The 27,965-nt window shown below is 43.6% G+C and overlaps 3 protein-coding genes across 4 annotated transcripts; 2 read left to right on the forward strand and 1 right to left on the reverse strand.

The window, feature by feature from the left end:
• Window positions 1-937: 937 nt before the first annotated feature.
• opa3 (outer mitochondrial membrane lipid metabolism regulator OPA3) lies at window positions 938-3,486 on the forward strand. The gene is made up of 3 exons (XM_071912534.2): window positions 938-1,093; window positions 1,980-3,131; window positions 3,166-3,486. The coding sequence occupies exons 1-2, from the start codon at window positions 952-954 to the stop codon at window positions 2,306-2,308; spliced, it is 471 nt and encodes a 156-aa protein (XP_071768635.1). The 5' UTR covers window positions 938-951; the 3' UTR covers window positions 2,309-3,131; window positions 3,166-3,486.
• Window positions 3,487-3,702: 216 nt separating this feature from the next.
• On the forward strand, window positions 3,703-13,698 carry hnrnpul1 (heterogeneous nuclear ribonucleoprotein U-like 1). Its single transcript, XM_071912544.2, has 16 exons — window positions 3,703-3,743; window positions 4,269-4,592; window positions 5,344-5,595; window positions 5,899-6,130; window positions 6,368-6,441; window positions 6,554-6,693; window positions 7,512-7,611; window positions 7,724-7,836; window positions 8,252-8,518; window positions 8,736-8,858; window positions 8,969-9,097; window positions 10,498-10,666; window positions 11,462-11,728; window positions 11,852-12,000; window positions 12,098-12,298; window positions 12,736-13,698. Exons 2-16 carry the CDS (start codon window positions 4,301-4,303, stop codon window positions 12,850-12,852), a joined length of 2,625 nt encoding a protein of 874 aa, XP_071768645.2. The 5' UTR covers window positions 3,703-3,743; window positions 4,269-4,300; the 3' UTR covers window positions 12,853-13,698.
• rasgrp4 (RAS guanyl releasing protein 4) lies at window positions 13,430-27,115 on the reverse strand. Of its 2 annotated transcripts, XM_071912545.2 has the most exons (17): window positions 26,597-27,115; window positions 21,618-21,793; window positions 20,566-20,677; window positions 20,266-20,328; window positions 20,000-20,131; window positions 19,712-19,853; window positions 18,691-18,864; window positions 18,386-18,502; window positions 17,327-17,602; window positions 17,153-17,233; window positions 16,762-16,866; window positions 16,513-16,622; window positions 16,200-16,350; window positions 16,053-16,089; window positions 15,717-15,848; window positions 15,408-15,607; window positions 13,430-14,613 (listed from the first exon to the last, which is right to left on the reverse strand). In XM_071912545.2, exons 1-17 carry the CDS (start codon window positions 26,611-26,613, stop codon window positions 14,503-14,505), a joined length of 2,136 nt encoding a protein of 711 aa, XP_071768646.1. In that variant the 5' UTR covers window positions 26,614-27,115; the 3' UTR covers window positions 13,430-14,502. The 2 variants fall into 2 exon arrangements, with proteins under 2 accessions (XP_071768646.1, XP_078140444.1); XM_078284318.1 differs by lacking the exon at window positions 26,597-27,115 and having other exon boundaries at window positions 20,566-21,060; window positions 21,618-21,738.
• Between the last annotated feature and the right edge of the window lie 850 nt (window positions 27,116-27,965).

The raw sequence follows: 27,965 nt of genomic DNA on the forward strand, positions 1-27,965 counted from the left end.
CTTTGTGACTTTGCTCTGTAAAAGGTGCTAAACTTTATTTACTTACTACTACTACTGCTACAACTAGGCTACTACTAATAATAATGATAATAAACTTAATTTGTATAGCACCTTTCATACAGAATTGTAGCCTAAAATGCTTCACATGATAATAAATAAAAACAGGAAATAAAATAAGACAGTTAAAACATAACTACTTGTTAACATAAATACTTAACAAGCAGTAAAATAGTTGATGCAAAATAAAAGAGTAAAACAGGATAAACAGGTTATTAAGACTAAAAGACTGAGAAGAAAGAGGAATATGAACATAAAATATAGAATAAACTTAATTAAAAGCCAGATTAAAAAGATGTGTCTTTAACTTTTTCCTAAAAATACCATGTGATATACAGAGACATAAAATATTATGGCCAGGGATTCAGTGGAGGGTAAACCCACCTAAACTCAATTACCTATCTTTTTATGCATTTGCGGAATTTATCCCCCTTTTTAAGGCTGACATAAATCTCTATGATATAAATTCATAGTTCATACATCATAGTAAATCGTATCAGACTAGTTTGAGCTATATGAAGATAAGGGTATTCAAAGGAAAAATGAATAGATTCATGATTTTCTGAAGATATAATTGATTTTTGTTTATACTGTTGTTAGACTACATAGATTACATGATAATGACAGACTGGAGGTAATAGTTTCCTCATATTAAGTAAGTACAGTACCACAACATCACTGATTATGGAAATGTCATTCAGTATAGTATTAAGTATGAAGTCATGAGTAGCTTAACATTATAAACACGGTGAGTCGATTAGGTCTTAATGAAGCTATATTTTGTCACACAGAGGTGCGGACGGCTGCGTAACTGGCTTCATGAATAATAACAATACGTCATCGCGTAACCTCTACGTGCTCCGCCCCTTCGGTGAATGAAGTGTTTCCGCTAAGATGGTTGTCGGTGCCTTCCCCATCGCCAAGCTCCTCTATCTCGGAGTACGGCAGCTGAGCAAGCCCGTGGCCAACAGGATAAAAGCAGGAGCCATAAGAAGCGAGTTCTTCAAGAATTACGTATGTCTTCCCCCGGCACAGAGTAAGTAGCTAGGCTAACGGCTAATGACAGCTACATCAGAGGTTGGATGAAGTGGAGGGGGCGTTATCCTCCTGCGACAACCAGTGGGATTACAACTGTCGAAGCCGCTTAGCCAGTCATTTTCATGGGATGATGTGATTGACCAATAGGGTCGAGGCAAAGTAGCGGAGGGCGGGACTTGCTTGTCATTGAGCGTGTTGTATGAAACCTTTGCTTTGAAAGTGCCTTTTGCCCACACGCCGATGTGCTGTCCAGAATATGACAATAAATTTGAATTGATTAGAAAAATTGCCATGGAAATACCTAAGATCATTGCGTTAATGACTCCACTGTCACTATTAGCTAGTTGTAAAGGCTACTACATTGACCATGGCATATAAACGCTTACTTTCTGTTTACTCTTTCAGAACAATGTCAAAATGGCAGGTGTGGCCAATTTCATACCAAGTCAAGTCAAGTTTATTTATATAGCCCATCATCACAAGGCATGTTTCGAAGGACTTTATAGAAAACAAGCCTAAAACAAAATGATGCAATACATATGCAAACAAAATAAAACACAAGGAAACAGAACAGGGTATAAGACACAAAATACCATGTTGAAAAGACAGTATGGGCCAACCTAACCTAGCCTCACTGGCACCACCAACCTTAGACTCTCTGTAAAGACAAGGAAAAACACCCACAAAAAACCTTATTAGGAAAAATTCAATTCAAAGAGGGATTCCCCAACCAGGACGCCTGAGTGTGCAATAGGTGCTGGGACAAAGCAATAAAATGGGCAATAACATTGGCCATTACAATGAGATACCACCAAATGCCATATTAAAAGCATAACTGAAAATGTGCCTGTGTCTTGCACGCTTCTTTGTCTTTGTCCACGCAGTTTACCACTGGATCGAGATGAGAACCAAGATGAGGATCATGGGGTTTCGGGGTTCCACCATTAAGCCGCTGAACGAGGAGGCGGCGGCAGAGCTGGGCGCCGAGCTGCTGGGAGAGGCGATCGTCTTCCTCATCGGCGGCGGCTGCATGGTGCTGGAGTACAGCAGGCAGGCCGCCAACTCCCGCCGCAAAGAAGAGGAGCTGAACGAGACGATCACCAACCTACAGACTCAGCTGGGAGAGCTCAGCCTGGCCACAGAGACACTAGACGCCCAGCTGAGGGAGGTCAACAGGCTACTGCTGGCCTTTCCTGCTCCCGACAAGAAATGATCCGACTGGTTCCCGGCTAGGGGGTACGGGACTGTCTGTTAGTCTTTGTGTGAAGGAATGAGAGTGCGCCGACTTGGCGCTGCCATATGTACAGCCTGATAACAGCCCGGCCTCACACACCGTTTCCCTGAACTCAGAGTCGGGTGCAACAGGTGGACCTGAGCATACTAGTGCGTTGTGGTTTTGGGCGGGGTTGGGGCCATTCATGAACTGAATTGAGAATACATGGTAAATTCCAGTTCAGTTTCTGGTGTTGGAGTTGGAATTGGAATGTCCCATCTAAGGAAACAGAACTGGAATGACAGCAAACAGAATTTAATTCCATGAAATTCCACTTCTAAGAGAGGTTGACTTGACTTGCTAAACATTATAAATCAAACATCATGAATCAAATAAAAGAATACATTCAATCATAATGTATGTATTACGATTACATGTTCTGCATCAAATACCACGTGAAAGGTTCCTTTAACATTTTATGATGTTCAGTATTGATAATATATAACACTACGTGTAATCTCAGATATGTGGTACGAAAAAACAAAAACACATGGAATTTCACAGAATTAAATTCAACTTCCTGAATTCCTCAGTTGAATTGGAATTGATGAGTTTGTTCATGAATTGAACCCAACCCTGCTTTTGGGTCCTATCATCAGCTTATGTTTTGAGCAACCAGTTGTAAAGGGGATTACTATGATATTCATAGTGTATTTATATGGCTGATCTTGCATGTTCATTACAAGCTCGACTGTATATAACAAGGCAATGGTGAACTTGGAAGTTGCTATATTTGATAACAGTTTCAGCATATCACTTTGTCGTTGTATTTCAGTGATCTTTTGGTGGAAATTAAGCACTTAAGGAAATTAATGGGGATTTCTATACTCCTTTGGCTTGAATCGTCTGAGTGGGCCCATGATATTGTCTACTGCCACTCAGATGAGAAACATATCTTGCACTACAGTAAAGGTATAAACAGACTAAACAAGAACCATTTGGCCATGTCAGTTGATTCATCTGGAGATCTATCCCACCCAACAAAGGTTTCATAGACATGTTGTGTAGTATTTACACTGTGAATCCCTTTGCTGGTCGAGAGTTTGTGTACATTGCAGGCTGTGGCATATAATTGTAAATGAATGATGTAAAATAAAGTGAAATGATAAATGCTTTAAGTACATGTTCATACCTGCTGTGTATTAATAGTCAGTTCGTGTGGCAACATATGATGCGTAATTACTTAAGAGAATATTGACCTCGATGAATATAAAGTGAAATAGTTAAAACCAAGGAGGTTAAAACCGTACCAGACTAGTACGGCTGCAGAGCGGAAGAGGAAACGGAGGAAGAAGTTTGCTTCCTGCCACTAGGGGGTAGCAGGTTCACTCAAATCTTTTACCACGATTGACCCGCGCAACTCGCGTGAGAGGAGGTAGGCCTTATCCTTATATTTTCTCGTAATATGTAGTATTACTGCAGTATGCACGGAGTAAATAATATATCAACCAAATGCACTGCGTGCAAAATTGGAATAGGCGTCCTGTGGCTTGCGTGTTGTTGAAATTGAAGAGTTACATGTCCTGCATCGGTTTTCGGTAGCTAACGCTAGGCTATCACGGTTAGCAGCATTAGCCGCATAGCGTTAACTTAGCGAATATTAACAGCAACCCTGGTGATATTTTCAACTTGCAAACTATGATTGAATTGGTAGGATATATTATAAAGCCAGAAATACTCAGTTGTTTATAGCTAACTAGTTGAACAAGGGACGATGGGGTAGTATTTAGCTAAGCTAGTTAGCTAGCACTGCTAGCTTGGCTAAACAAGCTAGCGTAGCAAGGCTAACATTATATTTACAGTCACAGTGCCACACAACAGGTAACCACTTCAAATTCAGACGTAATGCTGTTGGCCTTTAACATGCATTTGAACACAATTATTTTCTTTGCATTAACAGTAAACGGAAAACTGCACAAATACCCAAACACTATGAGTGTTGACGTAAAGAAACTGAAAGTCAATGAACTGAAAGAGGAGCTTCAGCGCCGCGGCCTGGACACCAAAGGCCTGAAGGCGGACCTGGTGGAGCGGCTCAGAGCCGCTCTGGACTCTGAAGCGGAGGCTGATACTTTAGAGGAAGGGGGAGGACCACCGGAGAACCCGGAGGATCAGGAGGATGAATACTCCCACGACTTCCCAGATGAAGAAGATGCAGAAGACGGAGACGATGGAGATGATGGGGAGGATGGGGATGATGGGGAGGATATCCAAGAGATCCAAGGTCAGTCCAAGTCATACTTTTTCTTGAGAGGAGGAAATTCTCGTATTTTTTTCTCCCATTTTTACACGTGATTTTGTCGTGTGTTTAAACTTAGTTAAGTGTCCCCTGTTTTCAGATTTCTTGACTAAAAACGAACAGTTGTATTCAGTGTACCTTGTAAAGGTTTTGTTTATTTTTATTGAACAATTATTTTTCCAGGAAGTCCCATTGAGACCGAGTTTCTCTTTTACAAGGGTGATATGGCCAAGAGGCAATTAATAATACAGCATTTATACACAAACAACACATAAGTGACAAACATAAAACAATACAATTTAAAACATAAAATGAAAATATACCTGTCAATTGACACATAATGTAGTGTGATTTAAAAACAAAATAAAATACAGTCTGAAACAAGAAAAAAACTTTTCTTGGCACCTTCTGTACAAGCACTTGGTACTTTCTTGGGTTCTGACTCTGTTTTTGAAAACCTGCCCTTTGCAAAAGATATATATTGCGCAGAATTGCCCTTTTTAATTTTGCCTGTCAAAGCGAATCACACAAAACCAAACAAATGAATATGAAATAGGGAGAAAAGGCTCTGAACGTGAATGATGCAGAAAATAATTGAAATGGCAAAAAAAGCTGTCAAAGTGAATCATATGCAAGTTCCTCAAAAGCACGTTGAGCATATGTTTATATCTTTAGAGTGCCAAGGATGAGCCAAAACTTAAATTATAATTTTGCGGTCGTCTCTTTCCATGTGCAGAAGCAGATGAGGACATCGATGAAGGACATATCATCGAGGAGCAAGACGAGGATAAAGATTCAGGTGGAGACTACGAGGCAGACGAGGCAGTAGGTGAGCCTTTTGAAAGTCAGGTGGCTCCAGACACGGACGACAGTATCCCCGACTTCACAGCAGACGTTGATATAAAGAAGCCTGAGCCTGAGGTGATTCCTGAGTACGAGGCCAAGCCTGAACACCCGGAGACACAGGAGAAGCCCGAGAGCAAACCAGGTGATGTTTAGCAATTCTTCAGCTTGACTTGCAAAGGAGACATTTGTTTGTCTACAGGCCCTGATAGCTGGTAAATCCCAAAACTCACCAGCAACTTTAAGTACTTTATAAGCCATCTGTATTATAAGAATAGATAAGGACCTTCAGGTGCTTGGTTACCTGCCGAAGTTTTGGCTAGAGTAAACAAACTTAAAACTTGGCTGGTTGTTGGTGTATTTTTCCACCCTGTTGCCACTTAAAGTTCCACAAACAACAAACACAGAATATTTAGCTCACTGTCATTCTTCCTTTTTATTATTTTAGAAGTTAAAGCGGAGATCAAAAAAGAGAATGACGATGAATCCACTGGAGATCAGCAGCGGGATGTTCAAGAAACAGAGCAGACGCGTGAGCCAGCCAACGAGTGGGAGGAGGCTGAGGCCCAGCAGGCTGAGCAGGTCAAGGTGGAAGCCGAAAGATCTGGACACCACAGCCGCAAGAGATCCTATGATGAGAGCAGGGGCTACGGCTACTACGAGCACCGCGAGGACAAGAGGTAAGCATATCGTGGCTTATGACTGACGGATATGTTACGTTTTTATCTTATCACTGTGGCAATAGTGTAACAAAATATTCCTGTGATCATGCATGATAGAGAATTGCTAGGTAAGGAAATAGAAGCAGAGGAGAGAAGATGGAAAGTATTTTATTTTCTAGCTTGAAGAGAAGTTGTGAAGTTCTTGAAAGTGGGTGTAATATCTATTGGTGGCATAATCTTTTTGTGTTTTCACAGGTCTCGCACCCCACAGCCCCCTGCCGAAGATGAGGAAGAGAACATTGATGATACTCTTGTTACAATTGATACGTGTAAGTAAGCAATTATAAAGCAGTTCAACCCAAATGCAGATAACCTGTGAAGAACGTTTTACCAGATTTTCAACATGAAACCAATTTGAAATCTGTCTTGACTGTTTTTCAGACAACTGTGATCTGCACTTCAAAGTGTCCCGAGATCGCTACAGCGGCTATCCGCTCACCATCGAGGGCTTCGCTTACCTGTGGTCCGGAGCGCGGGCGACACATGGCGTCAGCCAGGGCCGTGTCTGTTATGAGATGAAGGTACGACACAGTAGACGATATGCCTCCCTCTAAAGGTCAGGTATTTTCAAAACTAGACATAGAAGTTTGCCACAGAATGTTCTGAGAGTGTTTACGAGCAACATGCCGCCGTATAAAATACGGCAATATCTGGCCTCTAGCTACGTTGCAGACCTCTTAGTCCCCTATGAGAGAGAGTGCATCCTGATTGTCCTGCTGTTTAGACTGGAGACCAAAGGTCACGTTGCTTTTGCTATCAGGGCTGCTGGATGAGGAAACTAGGCTAGTTAAATCAGTAACATCTTTTAAATCACTTTATTTAACACTTTTTTTTGCGCTTTTGTGTAATTTTTTTTATTTTTGCCCACTTTTAATCTTGTATTGTTTCTCATGTTATGTTTTTTTTTCTTAGCTATTTTTTCATGAATGCATTTCCTATTTTTACCACCTCATGTATTTAACAATTCTTGTTTTGATGCCTTCCTATACAGCACATTATAAACTCTGCTTTTGCTGAGCACTATATAGATCAAGTTTTTATGTTGTAAGTGTGACAACAAAATCAAAGATATTAAGATATTTGCAACAAATCACAACACCTGGTGGTTCGCTATGCTTTGTATTGTATGAAATCTTTTTAGAACACAATTTGCCACTATACATAATTTAGGAAATGTATTTGTCAGGGAGTAAGAGGAGATTACATTAGTCTTTTTGTTTGTTTTTTGTCTTCCAACATGGTGGCGTGTCCCTCCTAAACATCGATAACTACTCTCAAAACATTCGGTGACAGTTTTTTTTGTCTGAGTTTTTGACCTGACTCCTCTCTCCCTCTTCAGATCAATGAGGATATCCCCGTGAAGCACCTGCCCAGCAGCGAGCCCGATCCCCATGTGGTCAGAATCGGATGGTCCCTGAACTCCTGCAGCACTCAGCTTGGTGAGCGGAGAGCGGTGATATTCAGACTGTGTTTGGCATGAATGAATGGTTTGTTTCTTGGAGACCCGTGGTCTTAAATAGAAAGAATGAGTTTTGTTGTGCTGCGTTTCAGGTGAGGAGCCTTTTTCCTACGGATTTGGAGGAACAGGAAAGAAATCCGCTGATTGCAAGTTTGCAGATTATGGAGAGAAGTTTGGTGAAAATGATGTCATCGGCTGTTACATTGTAAGTAGTGGCAGTGGGTAGTAATTCAATGTTATTGTTTATCATCTTTAAATAGAGTTGTATCGTGATGAAACAATGATATAGAGTTATATCATGATACACATTTCTGTTGTCTAAATTGATGATATAATGCAAACGCTAATTCAAATCTGAGATCCGAAACAAATTAGGGAATATTATTTGAAAATTAGAGATTTATCATACTTTATATTAGCATGCAGTTCAATGTGATTAACATCAATTTGATTATTTGATATGTGATTTTGCATATGTAAGCAGATCAAATTATGTATCAATGATTTCTTAGGATTGTTGTGATATATATTTTGTCATTATAGTTGGCAGTACACTTTTAACAAACATTGAGTTAAAGCTCAAAGATGCTCTTTCCCCCCTCTCACAATTGTAATTTTAGGACTTTGATGGTGGTGACGAGGTGCAGATGGCCTACTCTAAGAACGGAGTGTGGCTGGATGTGGCTTTCCGAGCTACCAAGGAGTCGCTGGCAGGCCGCGCTCTGTTCCCGCACGTCCTGGTGAAGAATTGTGCCGTTGAGTTCAACTTTGGCCAGAAGCAGGAGCCTTACTTCCCCCCACCAGAGGGCTACACCTTCATCCACAACCTCAGCATGGAGAGCAAGACCAGAGGCACTGTGGGACCCACCACCAAGTCTGAATGTGAGGTAGGGCTGCACTGAATTGACAAAACAAACAAATTGGAAAATTTGTTTGCCAAAGACTGCGATTGCGTCATGAGTTGATACACTTGGATAAATCTCTGATGCAGCCCTAATGTGAGGTACATCTGGAAATATTCAACGGACTGTGTGAGTTTGTGTATGATAATGAAAGTAATAATTGAGCAAGAATTAGCCTGTTTTCTCTGCTAACTTGTTTCAGATCTTGATGATGGTTGGCTTGCCTGCCTGTGGGAAGACCACCTGGGCCATGAAGCACGCTGAGACGAACCCCGACAAGAAGTACAACATCTTGGGCACCAACGCCATCATGGACAAGATGAAGGTCAGACTGAACCACCGTCCCAGAGGGAAAGAAACGTATATACACAGGTTTTACATTGCGCCAACGTTCCAGTCGACTTCATCGTCTTGTCTGTTGTATTTGTTCTGCAGGTGATGGGTCTTCGTCGCCAGAGGAACTACGCGGGGCGCTGGGACATTCTGATCCAGCAGGCCACCCAGTGTCTGAACCGGCTGATCGAGATCGCCGCCCGCAAGAGACGCAACTACATCCTGGATCAGGTACTGCCCTCCCACCCACACTCTGCTCTGATACACACCATAGTCAGTCAATGTGCCCTGATGCTCACTCTCTCTAATGGACTATCTATTTATCTTTCAGGGGGGCTCTATGTATGATAGAGTAGAAGAAGCATTGATCAGCCTCTTGTCACTTGCTTGTCATGTATTGTAAAGGAAAATGATTAATGGCTCTCATAAGTGACAGAATCTTTCATGTTGTCATCCCTCAGTATATTTTGTACTTTTCTATTTTTTTGTCATAATACAGTATTGTTTGTCTTGTGAATTTCAACAATGTACAAGTAAACCATGACTATGTAAAGATGTTGAGAAACAAGTAAGCTCTGCCTGGTGAGTAAGAAAAACACCTTCTGTTGCTATGGTAATTTAACAAGACAGAGTTGATAGCTTTTTTAAAAAAGCTATATTTAACAGTTAGATACATGGAACTGTTGAGTGTTTTTAAAATAAATTGACCCTGAAGGTAAGTGACGACTAACCGTTTTCAGCTTTTCAGAACCTTGTGCTCAGCAAATGTTTAAAAAAACAAAGGTAGGTGGGTCTGATGGCGGGACCTGGTCTTGTCCTTGGAAACTGTGAGTATCCACAGGTAGGTTATATCTGTCTGTTGTTGTCTTCAGTGGGACTAGAGCGCGTATGAAGAGGAGGTAAGTCAAGGTAAGTGTGGGGGGCCCCAGTCAGAAATGTCAGTCGTCAAGCCTTGACTTGCTTTATCCAAGTCGTAGATGGTAAGTGTATCAGATTGAGTGTGTTCTAAGAAATTCTGAGTTTTACTGCTAATTATCCAGGGCTATGTGAAGAACTTGAATAGTGAAGTCAAAGAGATTTTCTTTAGATTTAAATGATGGATTTAGAAAGGGGAGGTATGTGGTTAATTTGAAGATTGTGATGTTACCAGAAATGTTATTGATGTAAGATGAAGTAACCAATGATGACCCTAAAGTTGATTTTTGACATGCATTTACACATACTACATTAGAGTGAAGGCATAACTGGATTAGCATAATAGGTGCGCAAATGTCTACTGTACATCATTTATTGTTTTGAGAGATTTTGACAGTTTGCCCCCTTGATGTGTTATGTAATGTTGATATTAAGTTGCTAAGAGAATGGGAAGTTAGTTTAGATATTTACGGGGTCCCCCTCTATCATAAATAACATTCATTGCCAGTCACTGAGGATGGATGCACAGAATGCAAGGTAAGTCTGTGGAGTGATGAGAGGCCATTAGTAACTTGAGTAAAAACGTAGACTGACAACCAAGCCAAACCTCTCTCACTTCATTATTGCAGGGTTCCAGCTTCCTTCCAGTGGAAAGCCATTACAACAAGTAAACAATAACAAACAAGCTTCTACTTCTTTCTTGTCACCATTGCTAGACAAATGTATATGGATCAGCCCAGAGACGAAAAATGCGTCCTTTTGAAGGTTTTCAACGCAAGGCTATTGTAATTTGTCCCACGGACGAGGATTTAAAAGAACGAACATTAAAGCAAACTGATGAGCAGGGGAAGGATGTGCCCGATCATGCTGTTTTAGAAATGAAAGGTAGGAATGCTGTGGAAAACAACCAACAAAACACCAGATCTACTTTTACTTTTTCTATGTTTTGTCTCTAAATCAAACTTGGAAGATGCCCCTCCCCCCCTCCCCCCATCATAGCCTCTGGCCAGATTTCAGACCTGGACATTTTTTAACAGTCCACATGAATTTGATTCTTCCTTATTTTGCCCTCTATCTGCCACTTGCCATACAACTTCCTCCTAATGCACTGCAAACTGAGACTTGGGCCCGTGAGTTGAGGTCATGTAATAATGGAACTAAAATTGCACAATTGGCTTCCCTGAAAAGGATGTTTCCAAACTCGCTCTTGGCAAACTTACTAGCAGTCACACGATGTAAATCGCTGACGTTGTCGGAAGTTCATTTGTAACAACATTACATCAGCAGCCCTTGGTTTGCAGTGCTGTTTCCTCTTCTCACCAACCTTCTAGTTGTCCTTATGTCCCTCCCCCCCCCGTACTGAAGTCTCCTCCCTCTCCTGTGTTTGCTTGAGCAAATGTTTCCTCCATGTTCTCCTGGAGGTAATGTTTGTTCCCTACCCCGCCAAACACATTGCCATCTGCTTTCATCTATCTGCTCTTAGTTTCTTTCTCTATGATCTCCACTGCCTCTGTATGGTAATAATTGTATTTCATTTTGTCTTCCGGTGGTGTGGCTGCTCTGGTCTTCACTACAACCCCCTCCCCCTCCCCTCTCTTTCTCTCTGTCTCTCCATCCCTCTCTTGCTGGATGGGCTGTCTCTCTCTCCTCCTCCTGTGGTCACCTCTGTCACTCTCCAAGCCAACTTTACTCTCCCTGAGGGTGGCGACTTCCTGGATGAGGTGACGTTTGCCGAGCTGCAGCGTGAGGAGGCTGAGAAGCTGGTGAAGCAGTACAATGAGGAAGGCCGCAAGGCCGGCCCGCCCCCTGACAAACGCTTCGACAACAGGCAGGGCGGGTTCCGCGGCCGCGGCGGCGGTGGCAGCTTCCAGCGATATGACAACCGTGAGGTATCCCGCGGTGGCTACCAGAGCCGCGGCGGGAATGGAGGCAATGGCTACAGAGGAGGTGAGCGGACAGTCGGCCTACCTCACACTGTGCATCCATCTGTGTATTGGGGTCATTTATAGATCTAGTATGCCTTCTGTCAGTGTAAATATAGTTGTAAATCCTGCTTTGTTTACTTTCCAGGCTACAATCGTGGCAGCTATAATCAGAACCGTTGGGGTAACAGCTACCGTGACGGAGGCTCAAACGGACGTGGCGGATACAACCGCAGCCAGCAGTCAGGAGGAAGCTATAATCGGCCAGCCCCTTACAACAAGGGAGGATACAACCAGGTACCCGATATGTCCTTGATATATGGAGATTGAGGGCTTTAAAGATGAAATAATGTTAAATTGACCTATTCTGCTGAACCCTTTGTTTCACCTCCAGGGCTACAACCAGAGCTACAATCAAGGGTACAACCAGGGCAACTACAACCAGAGTTACTATGGCAACTACAGTCAGTACCCAGGATACAGCCAGAGCTACAGCCAGACACCTGCCACTGGACAGACATACAGCCAACAGCCACAGCAGCAGCAGCAGCAGCCGCAGCAGCAGCAACAGAACTACAACCAGCAATACCAGCAGGTAGTTAAGGATTTCAAGGATTCCCCTTTTGGCTTTCTCATACTCATACTGTTATCATTATAAAATGGACATTGGTTACATAAAATGATACACTACATACATACGGTACATGCATGTTGCGTGTATCACTGATTTTGGTCTTTGTGTGTGTTTGACAATGGCAAAGATAAAACTGCTTGTGCCAGCTTTGGCAGTGAAACTGTCAGCTGATTTTGTAGCGTCAATCCCTGCCACCTCTTCGTTGTGATTGGTTGGCTAAAAAAACTGCATCGCTCTAAAAACTTGATCTTTTAACTTTTGAAAGCTTTTGAAGCAGCTGCTTTTCGTCCGCCCCATTGATATTAAAGTAAAAAAATGCAGTGGCAGTTTGAACAAAGTCAAACAGTGTGTGAACAGGCTCTTAACTGTTCCATTTGCTTTCTGTTTCTCTCCTCCAGTATGCTCAGCAGTGGCAGCAGTACTACCAGAACCAGAGCCAGTGGAATCAGTATTACAGCCAGTACGGCAACTACTCTGGTCAGGGCAGCCAAGGCTCGTCTTCCGGTTCCCAGTAACTCCGCTCTGCTTCTGCACCTCCTTTCACCTGTATCCTGAATACCCGACTTGCCCTCTAGAGTTGATTTGTACAGTCCCAGATACACTCGCCTACCTTAATTGTCTTTGTCCGGTTTAACACAGTAGCCTTCATTCCCTACCAATCAATGTACACGAGCTGTATACATATTGATGTCTTTTTTTTTTTTTTTTACTGAATGAAGTCTTACTCTAACTAAGCAATGACTGTGAGGTGGTAGAGTATAGTAGATGTTCAAAACATGTAATGAATGTTTTCCAGCATTATGCATTGAATGTGGATGTCTGTTGAACTGCAGCCTCCATATTTTATACAGATTGAAGAATAAATTCTATATGCCTGGGATGCATAGAGGTGAAAAAGTTAATTGGGCAAGAAAGATACAGCAATGTCTGAATAGGTTTGCTTGTTTTGAAAAGCTTAGCCAAGAACAAAATGCATGCTTTTTCCATTCATAGGCCCTTTCCCCTATCCTGCTCTTTATTTTTAGTTACCGAGTGACCGCATTGGTTTATTTTTTTTTATTTACTACCAATAGAATTCAACATTATGGAACATTTTTTTTTATAGGTGTTGATACCGTAGTATTTAATCGTCCATACAGTCTTTGATTGAGCAGAATATTTTGCCACTCCTGTTTAGTAGTTGTGTGTGCAGACTTTCCTTTTTTTTAATCCATTTGTGATTGCTGTTCATTAAGTCCAGTAGTTATATTCTGTTCTGTCTGACCCTTTTTTTCTACCTGATAATGAAAATCTGATAATGACCCAAGCTATCTCTGTGTCTTTATACAATAAATGCAATTGTATACGCCTGTAGAAATTCACATGATCATTTTCTTTTGGTGCCATCGAGTTGAATCAGACACAACACATAACGTATGATTTGTCATTCTAGGAGTATTTTCTCAACTAACGTGATTGACATCATCAAAAGGACAAAATATAAAAGAGAGAAGCATTTAGCTAAACACTTTCTGCCAGTTTTGGAACATAAGTGTTGTTCCAGTGCAGTCCCAATGAATCTTGAATGCAGTTTTGCATAAATTTGAATGTCAAATCTCATATACTTTGTCAGGGCAGGAAATAAAACCTTTTCAGCTACTTTCACTGTTTCACCAGCCAAGCAAATTGTAGTTATTCTGAAAAATGATGCTGTGTTACCTTCCAAATTCACCAGTAGAGTTGGCGGATGTAGCTCCCAGAGTCCAAATTTACCAGAATTTGGCTGGAGGCTAGTGTTAATTTCCCACCCTGCTTTTGCTGTGCATATAACGGGAAACCATTATCTCATCACTGTTGTAAATGACCTTATGGTTTGAAATCTCCTAGAAGAAGCTTAGCACCAGAGAACAAAGTCACCTGTTCTAGAAACAAAATGAGGTGGTCATAAATTAAGAAACGGGTGTTTGATGCCTAGACGGTAAGAGCCAATCTATTAACAAGGTTGAAAAACAAAAAAAACATGTTACAACCATACTTGAAACGTGAAGGAGTCCATTAATCAGTACTGGCTCGCATTCTAGTATGAATGGCCAATAAGTCGCATCAGTTTAACGCTTGACAGTCAGAAACTTAGCGGTGTCCGGGTGTTTTCATGTCCATGCGGGAAGCTGTACAAGTCCGAGCGCTCAGTCCGGCTCTCTGCTCTTGTCTTTGTAGAGATGCAATTCCTCCATCTTCTCCTGCAGGAAGGAAACGGGCATGGAGCAGCCTCTGGCCCTGTGGGGCAGCGTGTTCGCCTGGAAGATGGAGCAGAGAGCAGACTGCATCGTCAAGAAACTATTCTCTCACTCAAAAGCAATATTTCACTGTGGTAAAACCTTTTCACTTTGCACCACGCGCGCTCCCATAAGATTTACGGAGCAGTAAATGTCCAACATTGGCCACACTGGGGATCTGCAGTAACTACCAGCACACAGGCTGTTTTCCCCAGCTATCCATTGCAGAAAGACAAATTTGCTTCTTGAAAAGGATGCTGCTGGACACTAAAATAATATTGCCTGGGTCTCCTTTGCTGTGTCTGTATGTGTGTTAGGTTAGAAGTAGAGCTGAACAATTAATCAAAAAATCTAAATTGCAATATGAACTGCTGGAATTTCTAAATGGCAGAGGCTGCAATTAATTGTTTAAGAGAGGGGGGCGTCCCAAATGGATTTCTAAACGAGGTGAGTTAGTGCTCCAGGTAATCTTTGGTCCATGAATCAAGAACAATATTGGTGAAAATCTTTCATCATACTCAAACTCTGTAACTCCTGCACACTGACATCTATTTTTTTTAACAGTCGCTATTCTTTAAATAATTGTAAAGTTCGTTTCAGTCGTAATTGCAACATTCTGTCAAATAATCGCAAATACAGTTTTTGTCAATATCTTTCAGCCCTAGTTAGAAGTAGGTATTTTGGACAAAGTTTGTAGTATTGAAAGTGAGTTATGGTGATTATTAGTCCCCAGGGTGGCCAGTCTTGATTGATCAGTCATTAGCTGCTGTAGTGGTTCCTGAAAGTGTTGGACAAAGTTGGACAGCATGCCTCACCTTTCCCTCTGGGGAGGCATATAGGAGAGTGTTGTGGTGGATTCCCCTCTTGTCCTTTTTCTCAGGTGTCCACACTCCAGGATCTGTCTGCGTGGAGCGGTCGGACAGCGTAGAGTCACCGCCGTTATTTTGTCGTGGCGTGCCCTTGTTGTGTTCCGTGTCGTTACTGTGGGGGAAAACAAAGGCGTCCTCCTCTGAACCTAACAGGAGACGTTGAGATATCAGCGGACTGGATTGTGGGTCATTTCAAAGGCAAGGAACTGTGTGTGTGTGTGTGTGTGTGTGTGTGTATAATAGAGAATGACGTACTCCAGCTGTTACCCTTGGGTCGTAAGTCGGGAGCGGGGGTGCATGGGCAGGAGCCACCCGAAACTTTGTGTTTCTTCAAGCACTCCATTCCCACCAGATCTCTACAGTGTTTATGACAGTTTACCCCGCAGTCTGAGGGAGGGAGGAAGTGTTTAGATATAAGGCATTTTATTGGAAGGACCATCCCTTCGCTTGACCTTGTATAGGTTATCAACTTGTGCTGACAAGCCTCATTTCTCTTTGATGAAGAATGAAAAAACATTGGTGTTAATCTGAGAGGTTTAATCTTTGATTTAGGTGTTGATCTTGTGAAATGTAAAGCACACTTTATCTTACCTTTACAGTGGTAGCCCTGTTTGATGACTCCCCACAACTACAACAGAGGAGACATGATGTACATATGAGTCATATTGCAGCTGGATTGGCCACATTAGTAAAATTACATAGGTCACCTGCAGAAAACACTGGTGAACAGATACTCACAAAGCCTCCGCAAGTGTTACAGAATGTCGGCCGTTTGTAAGTGGTTTCGTGGAAGTTATGTACGTCATTGAAGTTATAGCCCAGCTTGGCACACACAGACATTCCCCTCATGAAGTAAGAGGTGATTTCTTCACGACTGATTTGCCCCTGCCTGGGTTGAAAAGTAACAAAAAAAGAAATCACAAAGTGAGTAAGAGCTGACGTAACAAGCAGCTTTTCCTTGTGGCGTTATGATACAGTCAGGTTAATTTAGTGTGTTCTCTGTTTTGCAGCCACATCACGGTCAGAGGCCTGCATGTTGCAGCTTCCTCACCTGTCAGTTTCATGAGTGCAGAAGGAGAAGGGGAAGTTGGCTGCTATTTTCTCAAAGTCCTCCAGGGAAATGTAGCCGTCCTGGTTGTGGTCGTAGTTTTTCATTATGGACTGCAGGGGGCAACAGAGCGATCACACATTCAATTTCACTTGTTGAGCGCCTCAGGAACTGTTAGTTCTGCTTTAGCCTGCCCAGTAATAAGGAAGTGAAAGACAGGAGGTTGTTGCAGAGCCGGCGTTACATACTCACATCCACCATCTGTTTGACGTGTTTAGATATGGTGTCAGGATCGAGCCGGGGGGTGACCCCTGACCCCCACTCTGCTACTACCGGCGGTTTAACTGGAGCTACAGGCTGGGGCCCAAGAGATGCAGAAAGATGAGACATGGAGGACTGCACATGTGAAAAAACACCCACCACATAACACACTTCCCTAACGTACGGCGCTTTGATGTGGTTAACTTTGATGTATTTCAGCACTGAGTCTGTGCTTTTGTTTTGTACCAGAAGTTACACCCACAGAGCGCACAAATGTCCCTACTCTTGTGAAAAGAGGTTAAGACAAATGGGAGGCTGATGGTGAAAGATAGAGGTACACAATCGTGAGATAAACTTGAAAGGAATATCCAGCCCCACTGACCTGGATCTTGGGGTTCTTGGGTTCCTTGGTGTACGAGAGCTCATATATCTCATCTTCTGTGTAGTATAAATCTAGAGACAGCTGAGGCACGAAGAGAACATAATTAAGACATCAAAAGCCATTCCTCAAACACCTCTCTGATCTTTGATCTCTCCTCACTTCCGTCTCTCTTACCGTGAGTAGATGCAAGAGGTCCTTGTTGGCCTCGAAGGGCGGGTTGCAGCTGTGGATGGCCAGCAGGTCGTTGATGTTGCTGTAGAGGTGCTGCAGCTTGCTCAGGTTGATCTTGTCCTCCTCCAAGTAGTCCGGCAGGGCCTCGTTCAGCGAGATCAGGTCCTTCAGGTGCACCCCCAGGATGGGCACCTTGAAGCCGCTGCACTCGTTGTAAACCCTCCGGTAGTTGCTGTAGTTGCTGCGGGACGACAGCAGCTCTGTCATCTCACTGAGGGCCTGTCAGAGGATAGAAAGAGCACGAAAGCAACGTTGATGTATGCATTATGTGTATGTGTCTCTATACATTAATTTATTCCTTTTCTTTTCTTCTAGTGATCGTAGCTACAGGGCACATTAAGAAATTTGGGGGGGATTACATTTAGGTTTGGTTTAAGTCCAGTTTATTTGCACATACAAATGATATAAACATCTGAATAAGAGGAATAGACACTGAGGCTAAGACAAAGAAACCCTAACCCTAAAACCCAAAGGCAACCCCAAAAGAAAACTAGAACGCAGAGAACGCAAACCCCCGCCAATGCAGAACAATTCTCCAACTTGCTGTTACACCTTAACACATCATTCATATCACTTACATTTTAAGTTAAATTGATTACTTGACCCTGCAAACATACCCTTAGGATTTGGGATCAATTTTCTATCTCATAGTTTCATAATTGTGGCTAAAAAAGACGATAATCGTCTAATGGCAGGAATCGCCGATCCGGGATACTGCCAAAATCAAATCACTTGTAAGGCCTATCTCTTCCATCAAATTTCATGGAAATCCAGTCGTCCAGGTTAAAGGCAGAGACAAATGAACTAAAGGGTGAAAACATAACCTCCTTAGTTAAAAGGTAAAAAGAGAAAAACATCAACATGACAAGTAGACACAAGTGGATTTGGCAGAGAACCCGAATGACATCAAAGCTCATTGTGGAGGAGAATGGTGCAAGAAATACAAAGAGTGAAGCAATCATCAAGGGACTGATTCATGGTTATGTGAAATGTGTGAAATACCTTAGTGATGTCAGGGGGCAGCAGGTTCGAGGTGTCTTTGAGACGGGAGATTGAGCTGTGACAAAGGCCTCCAGTCACTGCCATTAGAGTGTTAAAGTTTTGCAGGGCTCGCAGTTTCTACAGAAGAAGAAGAAGAAGACTGAATGGGTACGAGAGAGCACAAAGTTGTCATTTTCCCTACAACAAAACTCAAACATGTACAGCTTTTGGCAGCCAAATGAAAATCCCTCTTAGCCCCTTTGGCCAACTGTTTAGATCTTAGGGAGGGGCGACTCCGGCGCTCTTTGATGTCGCAGCCAGTTTACCTGGGCCACATGAATGAACTTGGTGAAGACCTGGGCTCGCTGCTGGGCTGTGTGTCGGCTGAGGATCATCAGCTGGACCCACTGGGACACGCCGTTACACATCATGACCGAGCGCTCCAGTGCGGGGTTGTCCCTCACCGAGCCTCGCACCACGTAACTCCGGTAGTCCAGGAACTAGCCGGCCAGAGAACAGCAGAGGTCAGACGGGAGATCAACTTGGCAACAGGCGGTTACAGATTAGTAGTGGTATTGTTTTGCTCTGTGGTATACAAACAGTGTTTTTTTGTCCACTGGTACTATATTTTTTAGAATAGAATTGGACATCCAAATGGTGTTATCTGCCAATTAGCTGCTAGAATAGACAATATTTTATACTCTACTAACTCCTAACTGCTTTTTCTGTCGGAGTAGCTACACAACAATTCTCTAACATTTGGCTGACGGCTGGTAGTCATTTCCCACCTTGTATCCATGACTAGCAGTGACTCCCAAAATGACTCCCAAAATGCAATATAACCACAGACTGCTGCAACAAGCAAATGTCTTACCTGACTTACGAAGAAGGGTGTGACGCTTCTTCTCTGTCATCAACATCACTGACTAAAGTCTTCAGATAAACTCCCAGATTTGTCATTCGATGATAACTTATTTGTAACCCGTCTGAACAATCCAAAAGTTCTTCTTCAAGAGAAAAAGTTGTTCCTGATTACCGGGCAGGTAAGATAGCGTTATGTTTATAAATTGTTGCTACTATGTCACATCTTTCTTTATCAATGGGCAAATAATGAAATTTCACTCCCTTCCATCCTGACATGATTGTTACATCCAAAAATATCACCGGCATTTAATTGTTGTTCGGGAGTCTGTTCTGGGAGTCAATTTGGGAGTCAATATGGCAGCAACAGACCAGTGATGTCACTACAAGTGATGAACACAAGGATGAGGTGTTCTAAGCCTAGCAGTAAGTTAGGTCCTCTAGACGTAAGCAGAGTAAGCAGGAAGAAGCTGCTCTCAAACTCACTGAAACGCTACAGAAGTTCTTGAATTCCAGGTAGCTGAGATGCTCGGCCATCTCGTCCGGCTCCATGTGGTCGAAGAGCAAAGACACCTTCCTCTTCTTCACAGAGGGCGAGGGCGCCTGGGATATGTTGACATGAGGGTTTCTGGGAAAAGAAAGACAAGCAACGTGGAAAAATATAGATCATTGTCTATTTATAGTAATGACTGATGCTCCCGTTGGGAGTCACGGTCAGATATGGAAATGACTGTGATTCCTCCGGGCTACGAGGGTAATTACAACACGGCTCACAGGCAGGAGGTGTCGATGAGCTGAGAATGCGTCTCCTCTCCGTCCGACCTGACCAGCGCCCACAGGTCCCCCATGGTCTGTTCGAGGAGGGGGTCTGCCTCAAACACCGCTGGGAACTGGCTGATCCACTGCCTTAACGCGAAGCAGGAGAGATCATGTTTACTACCCACAAACAGAGCAGGATAACCACTTCTGTCACAGTTGGTGTTTGCTGAAGAAGGCACTTCTGTCACAGTTGGTGTTTGCTGAAGAAGGCACCCACTAACCTGATAAGGTGGCAGATCTGTGGCCGTCTCAGTCCCCTCTTGTCAGACGGACAGTCCTTACAGGTGAGAGAGAGTCAAGGATATCAACACACTGCGCAGCTATGGCACAACGTCACACTACGCTCCAGTAGGGGAGACATACTTCAAATCAGCTTTGCCGGCAATGAGCGCATAAGGAGTGAAAAACAAAGCTAAGCCTGTTTTCTGAATTTAGGGATTAATGGACATGTGATTGGGACCGGTGCACCGGTGGGACCGGGGCTGGCCAATAGCACCGCAGTGAGGGACAGTGGAGGATATAGGGTGAGGAGTTTCTGGGCGAACGTCTGGGAGGGCACCACCCAACTGTGCATCATCAGGGTCATGTGGACCAGCTGGGACCCTCTGGGGCTGGACAGCTTCCCCTCCGAATCTGCAACCAAAACACAGAACTCCCAGTCAAAGATCACACCAGGAGGATTAACAATGATTTAAAAAAAAACAAAATGTGGGTGGCAACGTGGCTCAGTGGTTCACACAGCAAGAAGGACCTGGGTTCATTTCAGTTCAATTCAATCAGCCTAGACCCTTTCTGAGTGGGGTTTGCATTTTCGCACGGCTTTCCTCCAGGTGCCTCGGCTTCCTCCCACATTTCAAAGACAAGTCAGGTAGATTGGAGACTCTAAATTGCCCTTAGGTGTGAATGTGAGTGTATGTCTATCTGTGTCAGCCCTGCGATGGACCGGCGACCCGTCCAGGGTGTTTCCCCGCCTTTCACCCAATGCATGCTGGGATAGGCCACAGCCCCCCGTGACCCTGAAAAAGAATAAGTGGCTTAAGAGAGTGAAGAATGAAAAAAACGAATGTGTCAAATTTACTTGACGTTTAGTGTATCCCTTTCACCACACATTATATCATATTAGGATATAAAGAGTGCTACAAAGAGTATATAAAGAGTGCTAATCCTACAGTTGGGTAATTTAAGGTTGTTGGTAAAAGGGGTCAAGGGCCAAAAATGAGGGTGATTGGCCAATTTGATCATGATAATCGTGTATGTGCATGTGTGGGAGACAGAGAGAGAAAGGAAGGAGAGAGACGAGAGAGAGAGAGGTTTGTACGGTCTAGCAGCGCCTGGGAAGAGCTGGCCGGCTTTTGCAAACTAACAGAACAAAGCTTGATTGTATGACTGGCCTTTGTCTCACACATTCACTCTCCCTCCCTTCCTCTCTTCCTCCCTCCCTCCCTCCCTTCCTCCCTGCCCTTCTCTCTTACCCTGGATTCCCCTTTCTCTCACCCCTCATTTATATAACCTGCTAGTGATAAAAGAGTAAAGACACAGGAGCACACACACACAGACACACACAGACACTGACCAAAGCAGTTCAGACAGCGCTGTATGAGTTCATCCAGGCTGGCTGCACTGGCACTGGGGCTGGAGCTGGGGGTCTGCAGGGCCCGGCTGATGTCCTGGGGACTGGGACATGTATTCCTCCTCCGCTGGACCAGCTTCCTGCTCTTCAACCCACCAGGGCTCTCCACATTGGGCTTCCTGAGAGAGAGAGACAGAGAGAGAGAGAGAGAGAGAGAGAGAGAGAAATAGATGTGAGCAGTGCAAGATTGCGGTGAGCCTGAGCAGGTCAGCATCTGAAGATGCTCAGCTCTCCAGATCTGATAAGCTCTGCTACAGCGCTGCAGCTCTCTGAACCGTCATGCTCAGGCGGAGCGATTCCACATGTTGGTATGAACCACACAACTTTCTGTGCTGCACACGTTCCTCCATGTGTGGCCGCCCAGCATATAGAAAATGTTAGAACAGGTTGGATTATTCATCACTTGTGAAATAGGTCACAGACTGGTGACTGATGTGAGACTGGTGTTTGTTTGTTTGGAGCTGAAATATTGTCCAATCGTAAGTATCCCAGTCATAGGTGTATGTTTGGAGGGAGACATAGGGACATGTCCCCCTAATATAGGGCGATGGATGAATTGCCCCACACACATTTTGTGATTGGTTTTCACAAGTGTAAACATCCTTTCCCCTTTAAAAAATTGAGGCCTCCCCCTAGTTGTTTGAAACTCCTTTTAATTCTACAAAGGCCAGTGGATTTTGGCAGTCTACGAGAAGGCCCACAAGCCATCAGTTGAACAGGTAAATAAAATTATAACTACTATTTCCTTGCATGATTTTGAAAATCTTACAACACTGGTTTGTACAGAAAATGTGTTTTGGAAAAGACGTGGAGGGACATTTTGAAATCTGCAATATTATATATTCTAAAATTCAAAAGAGCCGCAGTTGACCACGGCTTGGCTTTTCTAGTGTTAATGCAAGCCTTTAAAGGCATTTCAGCAACAAATTAGACTGCCATGTTTTATATTATGATTAATGCTTGCCCTTCAGATCAGCAGTTCAGTTTAGCAATGTCTTCCTGAATTTCATATTAACCAATAATTCTCACTCTCTCCCATACTTTTCTCATATAAATTTGTATCTTTTGTTTCAATCTTGCAGATGAAATGAGGGAAACAAGTTGCTTTTAGGCTACAACCATGCCAATAGTATGTCAGTGTGATTTGCAGCCCAGGGTTTTATCCAGAGTTTTATCCAGAGTATGTGTATCTCCTCTGAAATGTTGTAAAAAAACCTGTCAGTTTGCCATACAGTGTCCATTAGAGAAACAGCGTGCAGTACCTAACACTGTGATACAGTGCGGTCTGTCTCTATAGCTGATGTGATGACATTACCAGGAAACACCGAGTTCACAGAACTGACGACAAGTTCCCTGAATGACCAGACCTACATCCCCTTCTCTCAACCTGTCTTTGTCTGTGCGGTTCATTTTCCCAGCCCACTCACATCCTTAACACACACACACACACACACACACATACCACATACATCCACATTATAATCACACACCCAAGCACGTACCACTGCTTTATGTACAACACATGAACGGACACTCCTGGCTGCACAATTTCATACAGGCGTACGGGTGACGTTCGATAATCTATTTATACCACGAGCTCTCCTGCCTGGACGTGCTGTTCCAGCCCGCCATCGCAAGTATCGCTCCACGGGTTTCCCCCTGCCTCCTCCCTCACACACTCATGGATACAGAAACCCTGACCTGGTCTGCAGTGACGACCCTATCACACTGTGCCTCGGTGGTCCAGTTTTGGAAGCCTGTTGGGTCCAGCCTCCCATCCCATCCCATCCTCCTCCTCCTCCTCCTCCTCCTCCTCCTCCTCCTCCTCCTCCTCCTCCTCCTCCTCCTCGCCTCATTACACCGGCTGGCCACTGAGTTCAAAACACTGACAACACGTACCCACACCTATCACACAAGTATAGGTAAACATCACAAATACACTGGTACATTAACACACTGTACCTACTACCAGTCAAAGGTTTGGACACACCAGATTGAATGTACTATGTTTTTCATCATCTTAAACCCGTTTTGATCTAAAGGCTTCTGCTTAAAAATGCTTGAAATTTGTTTCTTAGACAAATATAAATAGTGAAGTTGATGCCTATGTGTGAATTTCTTTCCAAAGCCTTTGCCTTTCCATCAAAGCAAAGGGCGGCTACTTTAAAGAATCTAAAATATAAGATAGTTTTGATTTGTTTAACATTTTTTTGGTCACTGCATAATTCCATTTGTGTTATTTCATAGTTTTGATGTCTTTACTATTATTCTAAAATGTGGTGGAAAGTAGTAAAAATAAAGAAAAATGCATGTGTCCAAACTTTAGACTATGAGGGAAGAGGTAAGCGAGGACACAATCAAGGTAGTGTGTCTGGGTTCATTCTCTCCAAACCTCAGCCACCTGTTATAGTTATATAGTTATATAGTTCTGCAGTGTAGCGTCTAGCCTCTTCTGCATCGGCTCTACCTCCAGACTGTCAGGTCGGCCTTTCTCTCTTCGTGCCCTTTACAATCTGTCATCTCTCCCTGTGACTCAGACTGATTCCAGTGCCGTCTCTCAAAGCAGCGACAGACACACGCTACTACAAACACAAGCGCAGAAGGGGAAATGTTATTCATGTCGTGACGTTTGTGAAGGGATTTTCCCCCCGCCGAGTGCTAAGCAGGTAATGCACAGTAAAGCAATCAATGATCTCTTTTCTGTGGAAGTGAAGGGACTCGTGTTCTTCGGGTTTGTAAATAGCGTCAACGTGTGGTGGACTCCCATGCAAATCCAAAAACAATAGGCCTTACTGTTTGTGCATTTGCATTCACCTTTACCTAGAGTAAGATACCCAACTTGAGTAAATATAACAATACTCCCACTATATTTAACAGCACACAAGGTAAACATGCATACACACACAGTGCTGAAAGTCCTGTCACAATCCTTTCAGTACCAAGAGAAAAAATCCTTCATGTTTGTGTCAATGACCCAAAAACCCTTGGTTGTCTTTTTAGAATGAAGGTATTAGTGAACTTGGGTCTGAGTCCATCATATCGCTGATTCAGAAACACGCTTCACACCTCCTTTTCCTCGCTGACTCCTCCTTCACCCACTCTTTTCCTCTTTCTTCATCCTTGCTCTATTCATGCCATTCAGAAAATAGCTTCTCCTTTTTTTCTCTCTCTGGAAATCCCCCTCTCACTCCCTTTCCCATCCGTGTCACGGCTCCTGGCTGGGGATCCAGTTCCCCCCCCCCCCCCCCTTTTCTCTCACACACACACACTGGTGGGGGATATGCAAATTCCTCTCTTTCTTTCCTTAATTGATTAATTGAAGCCAGGGCCCTTTGAAGGCCTTGTTTGTGTGCTGCTCTTTCTCTCTTGGTCCCTCTCACAACCTGGACTCTTGTTCCCTCCGCATCACGGGATACATCTATTGCAACGAGCCATTCATCCATTTTGTCCAGCATGAAGCGACTGTACCAACCATTATAGTTATCAATGGAAAAAAAATGGATCAAACGTCCATAAACCTCTTCAACACCCCTGAAAAATAAAAGTGTTTGGGGTCTAACAGGCATGAATTACCAGACAATGAAATTATACCTGTGCACCTACACACACACACACACACACGCATACACACACTCTCAGTAACACAACATACGCTCTTTCCCTCTTTTCCTTTTTGAAAACACACACTCCTACACACTCTCACTACCACACTGTCATCTTCCCTATGATATCATTGTCATTATCTGCATCAGTAATTCTAGTTCATTTTATTTCCCTTATTCGTTTTTTTTTATGCATTTTGTTGTTTTGGTACCATTGTCCTCCTTGCTGAGTTTTTATGTCATTTGAATTGTTTCTCATTTTCATCGTCATTTCTCTTTTTTTTCGGTTGAATGCTGATGTTTTTATGAACCCCTGGGTATTTTTTGTCTCACCCACACATGTTGTATTTCTTCTTTTCTTTTCTCGTATTTTCATTTTCCTCTCTGCTTTCTCTGATCATTTGTGCAGCTGAGCTAAACCTCACTGCTGATTAAACAGCACCTGGAGACCTCAGGGGGATTGCATAGTTGCAACTCCATCAGTCCACCTTAAGCTCAGGTAGCTATCACATCATCTCTGACTACCTTAACATTAACACAACCCCTTCGTTCCAGGCAATCTGATAAGAGCTGCGGTCACAACTACAGCAGTAAAGAAGAACTAATGAAAACACAGACTGCTTATACTGCAGTTTCTCACCAATTAGCGTTCAAATGCAAAGACGTCTCCTATATGTAACCAAAAGGTCAAAGTATGGGCTAGTGATAGTCTGAGGTCACAGCAGAAACATACATGGAGATTAGCTGGACAGAGTAGAGAGAATAGAGAGCAGAATACATTTCCATGGAAAGGTGAGCAGGCAACACTCGACAGGCACGCACAACTGTGGAATGTCAGGGCTTGCATGTGTGCAGTACACACAAATAATTTGAGAACTTGACATCATTCTCCACTGATATGCAGGTCAAACACACATTAGCAGTGACTGTGACTGTGTGTGTGTGTGCGTGTGTGTGTGTGTGTGAATTATACATCTGCAAGCTTTGTTTTAACCCAACAGCTCCACTGCACGCCGACTGCTTTTCATCGATTCCAAATGAACAGCAGAAACACACAACACTGCTCCTCTCTCTCTCTGAGCGGAAAATAAAACTCAAATGCCCCCCTTCTTCACCCAAACCACATTGTATCTCAGATAACCTCAAGGTTCACACATCCCGACTGCACAAACCAGGCTTGCTGACACATCTTAATACTTCACAAACTGCAAACGCTTGCTGAGAAAGAAAGAAAGAAACAGAACTGCAAGTGGGTCTGAGTGCACCAGACTCTCGGTCTCGGTGCACCCTCTTTTCTTTTTTTTCCTTTTTTTTTTTTACCTCTTGGTCTTGTTCATTGCAGAGGTCTTCTCCAAGGCGCTCCTCCTCCGCTGGTGATCCGTTTGGGCATCTGAGAGCGTCCCTACAGCTCCATGGTTGACCCTGCTCCTCCTCCTCCTCCTCCTCCTCCTCCTCCTCCTCCTCTGTGTCCTCTATGTGTTGATGTGCCCAGGGCAGAGCGACGGGCGCAGGACTGAGAGCTGCTGGGGGTGAGGGCTGCCCGCCTACCAGTCATCCACTGGACTCCACACTTAACCCCAGCTCCTGTCAGTCCACTGCGTATGTCAGTCAACCTCTCTCTCGCTCTCGCTCTCTCCCTCTCCCTCTCTCTCTGCTATCTGCTATCTGAATATGTCTATCAACCACAAAATCAGCAACAAAACAGAAGTTACACTCCCTCTGCCTGGCTCTAACTACAGCAAAACAACAGATACATTAGAGAGAAAAAAAAAGAAACAGCTTCAAGCTTCACCAACTAACCAAAGTCATTCACTTGCCAGTCCTCCTCCCTTTAACATAAACAAGTCAGCATCTTAAATGGAGGAACTGGCTCTGACAGATAGGGGAACTCGCATCAGTTTGTGTGTGTGTGTGTGTGTGTGTGTGTGTGTGTGTGTGTGTGTGTGTGCAAGGGGGAGGGGAGAGGAGAGAGACACACAACTCAGCGTAGAGGAGAGAAAACAGTGAACACACATAAAGTACCAATAGAGGAAGGAGGAGGAGAGTTTGAGAGAGAGATAGTGATGAGCAATCAACTGAGCGCCGCTGAACCTCAGGAAGCGACATCTGTGCTGCTTTTTTCAGAGCATCAAACGAAATAAATAGGCCACACCTGCCACTTTTTTTGACACAGTCTTAATGGAGATTGGTCGAAGTGAATTCCTGCAAAAAAAGACTAGAAAACCGCATTAGATGTCTGGTTAGATCTTTGAATCCTGACTCCTTTCTGGATTTGTTCATGCCGAGTTCCCCCCTCCCAAAATCACTTCTATCATCCTGATTTCTTCCCTTTTTTTTTTTTCTTAAAACTCCCTCTGTCATTTCTCTGTCCATCTCTCAGGGAGGCAAGTGATTACACAGGGAGGTAGTGTTTGTGCTTCTGAATGTAACTGTGCAGCTGGACAGGGGGACTCAAAGGCATCCTTGTTTGAACACACCAAGAGGAAGAGGGGACCGAACAGGGGACATTAATGTCCCCCCCCCGAGCCTGCAGAGCAGAGGTGGCTGCATTCTGGAGGAAGCCGAGTGGGTGAGAGAGAGAGAGAGAGAGAGAGAGAGAGAGAGAGAGAGAGAGAGAGAGAGAGAGAGAGAGGCGATGTGGCATTCAAAGGCAGCTAGGGGAGATGCAGAGACTCCTGCAGTCCTGCAT

This window comes from Centroberyx gerrardi, chromosome 6 (genome assembly GCF_048128805.1).
Source record: "Centroberyx gerrardi isolate f3 chromosome 6, fCenGer3.hap1.cur.20231027, whole genome shotgun sequence".
NCBI lineage: Eukaryota > Metazoa > Chordata > Actinopteri > Beryciformes > Berycidae > Centroberyx > Centroberyx gerrardi.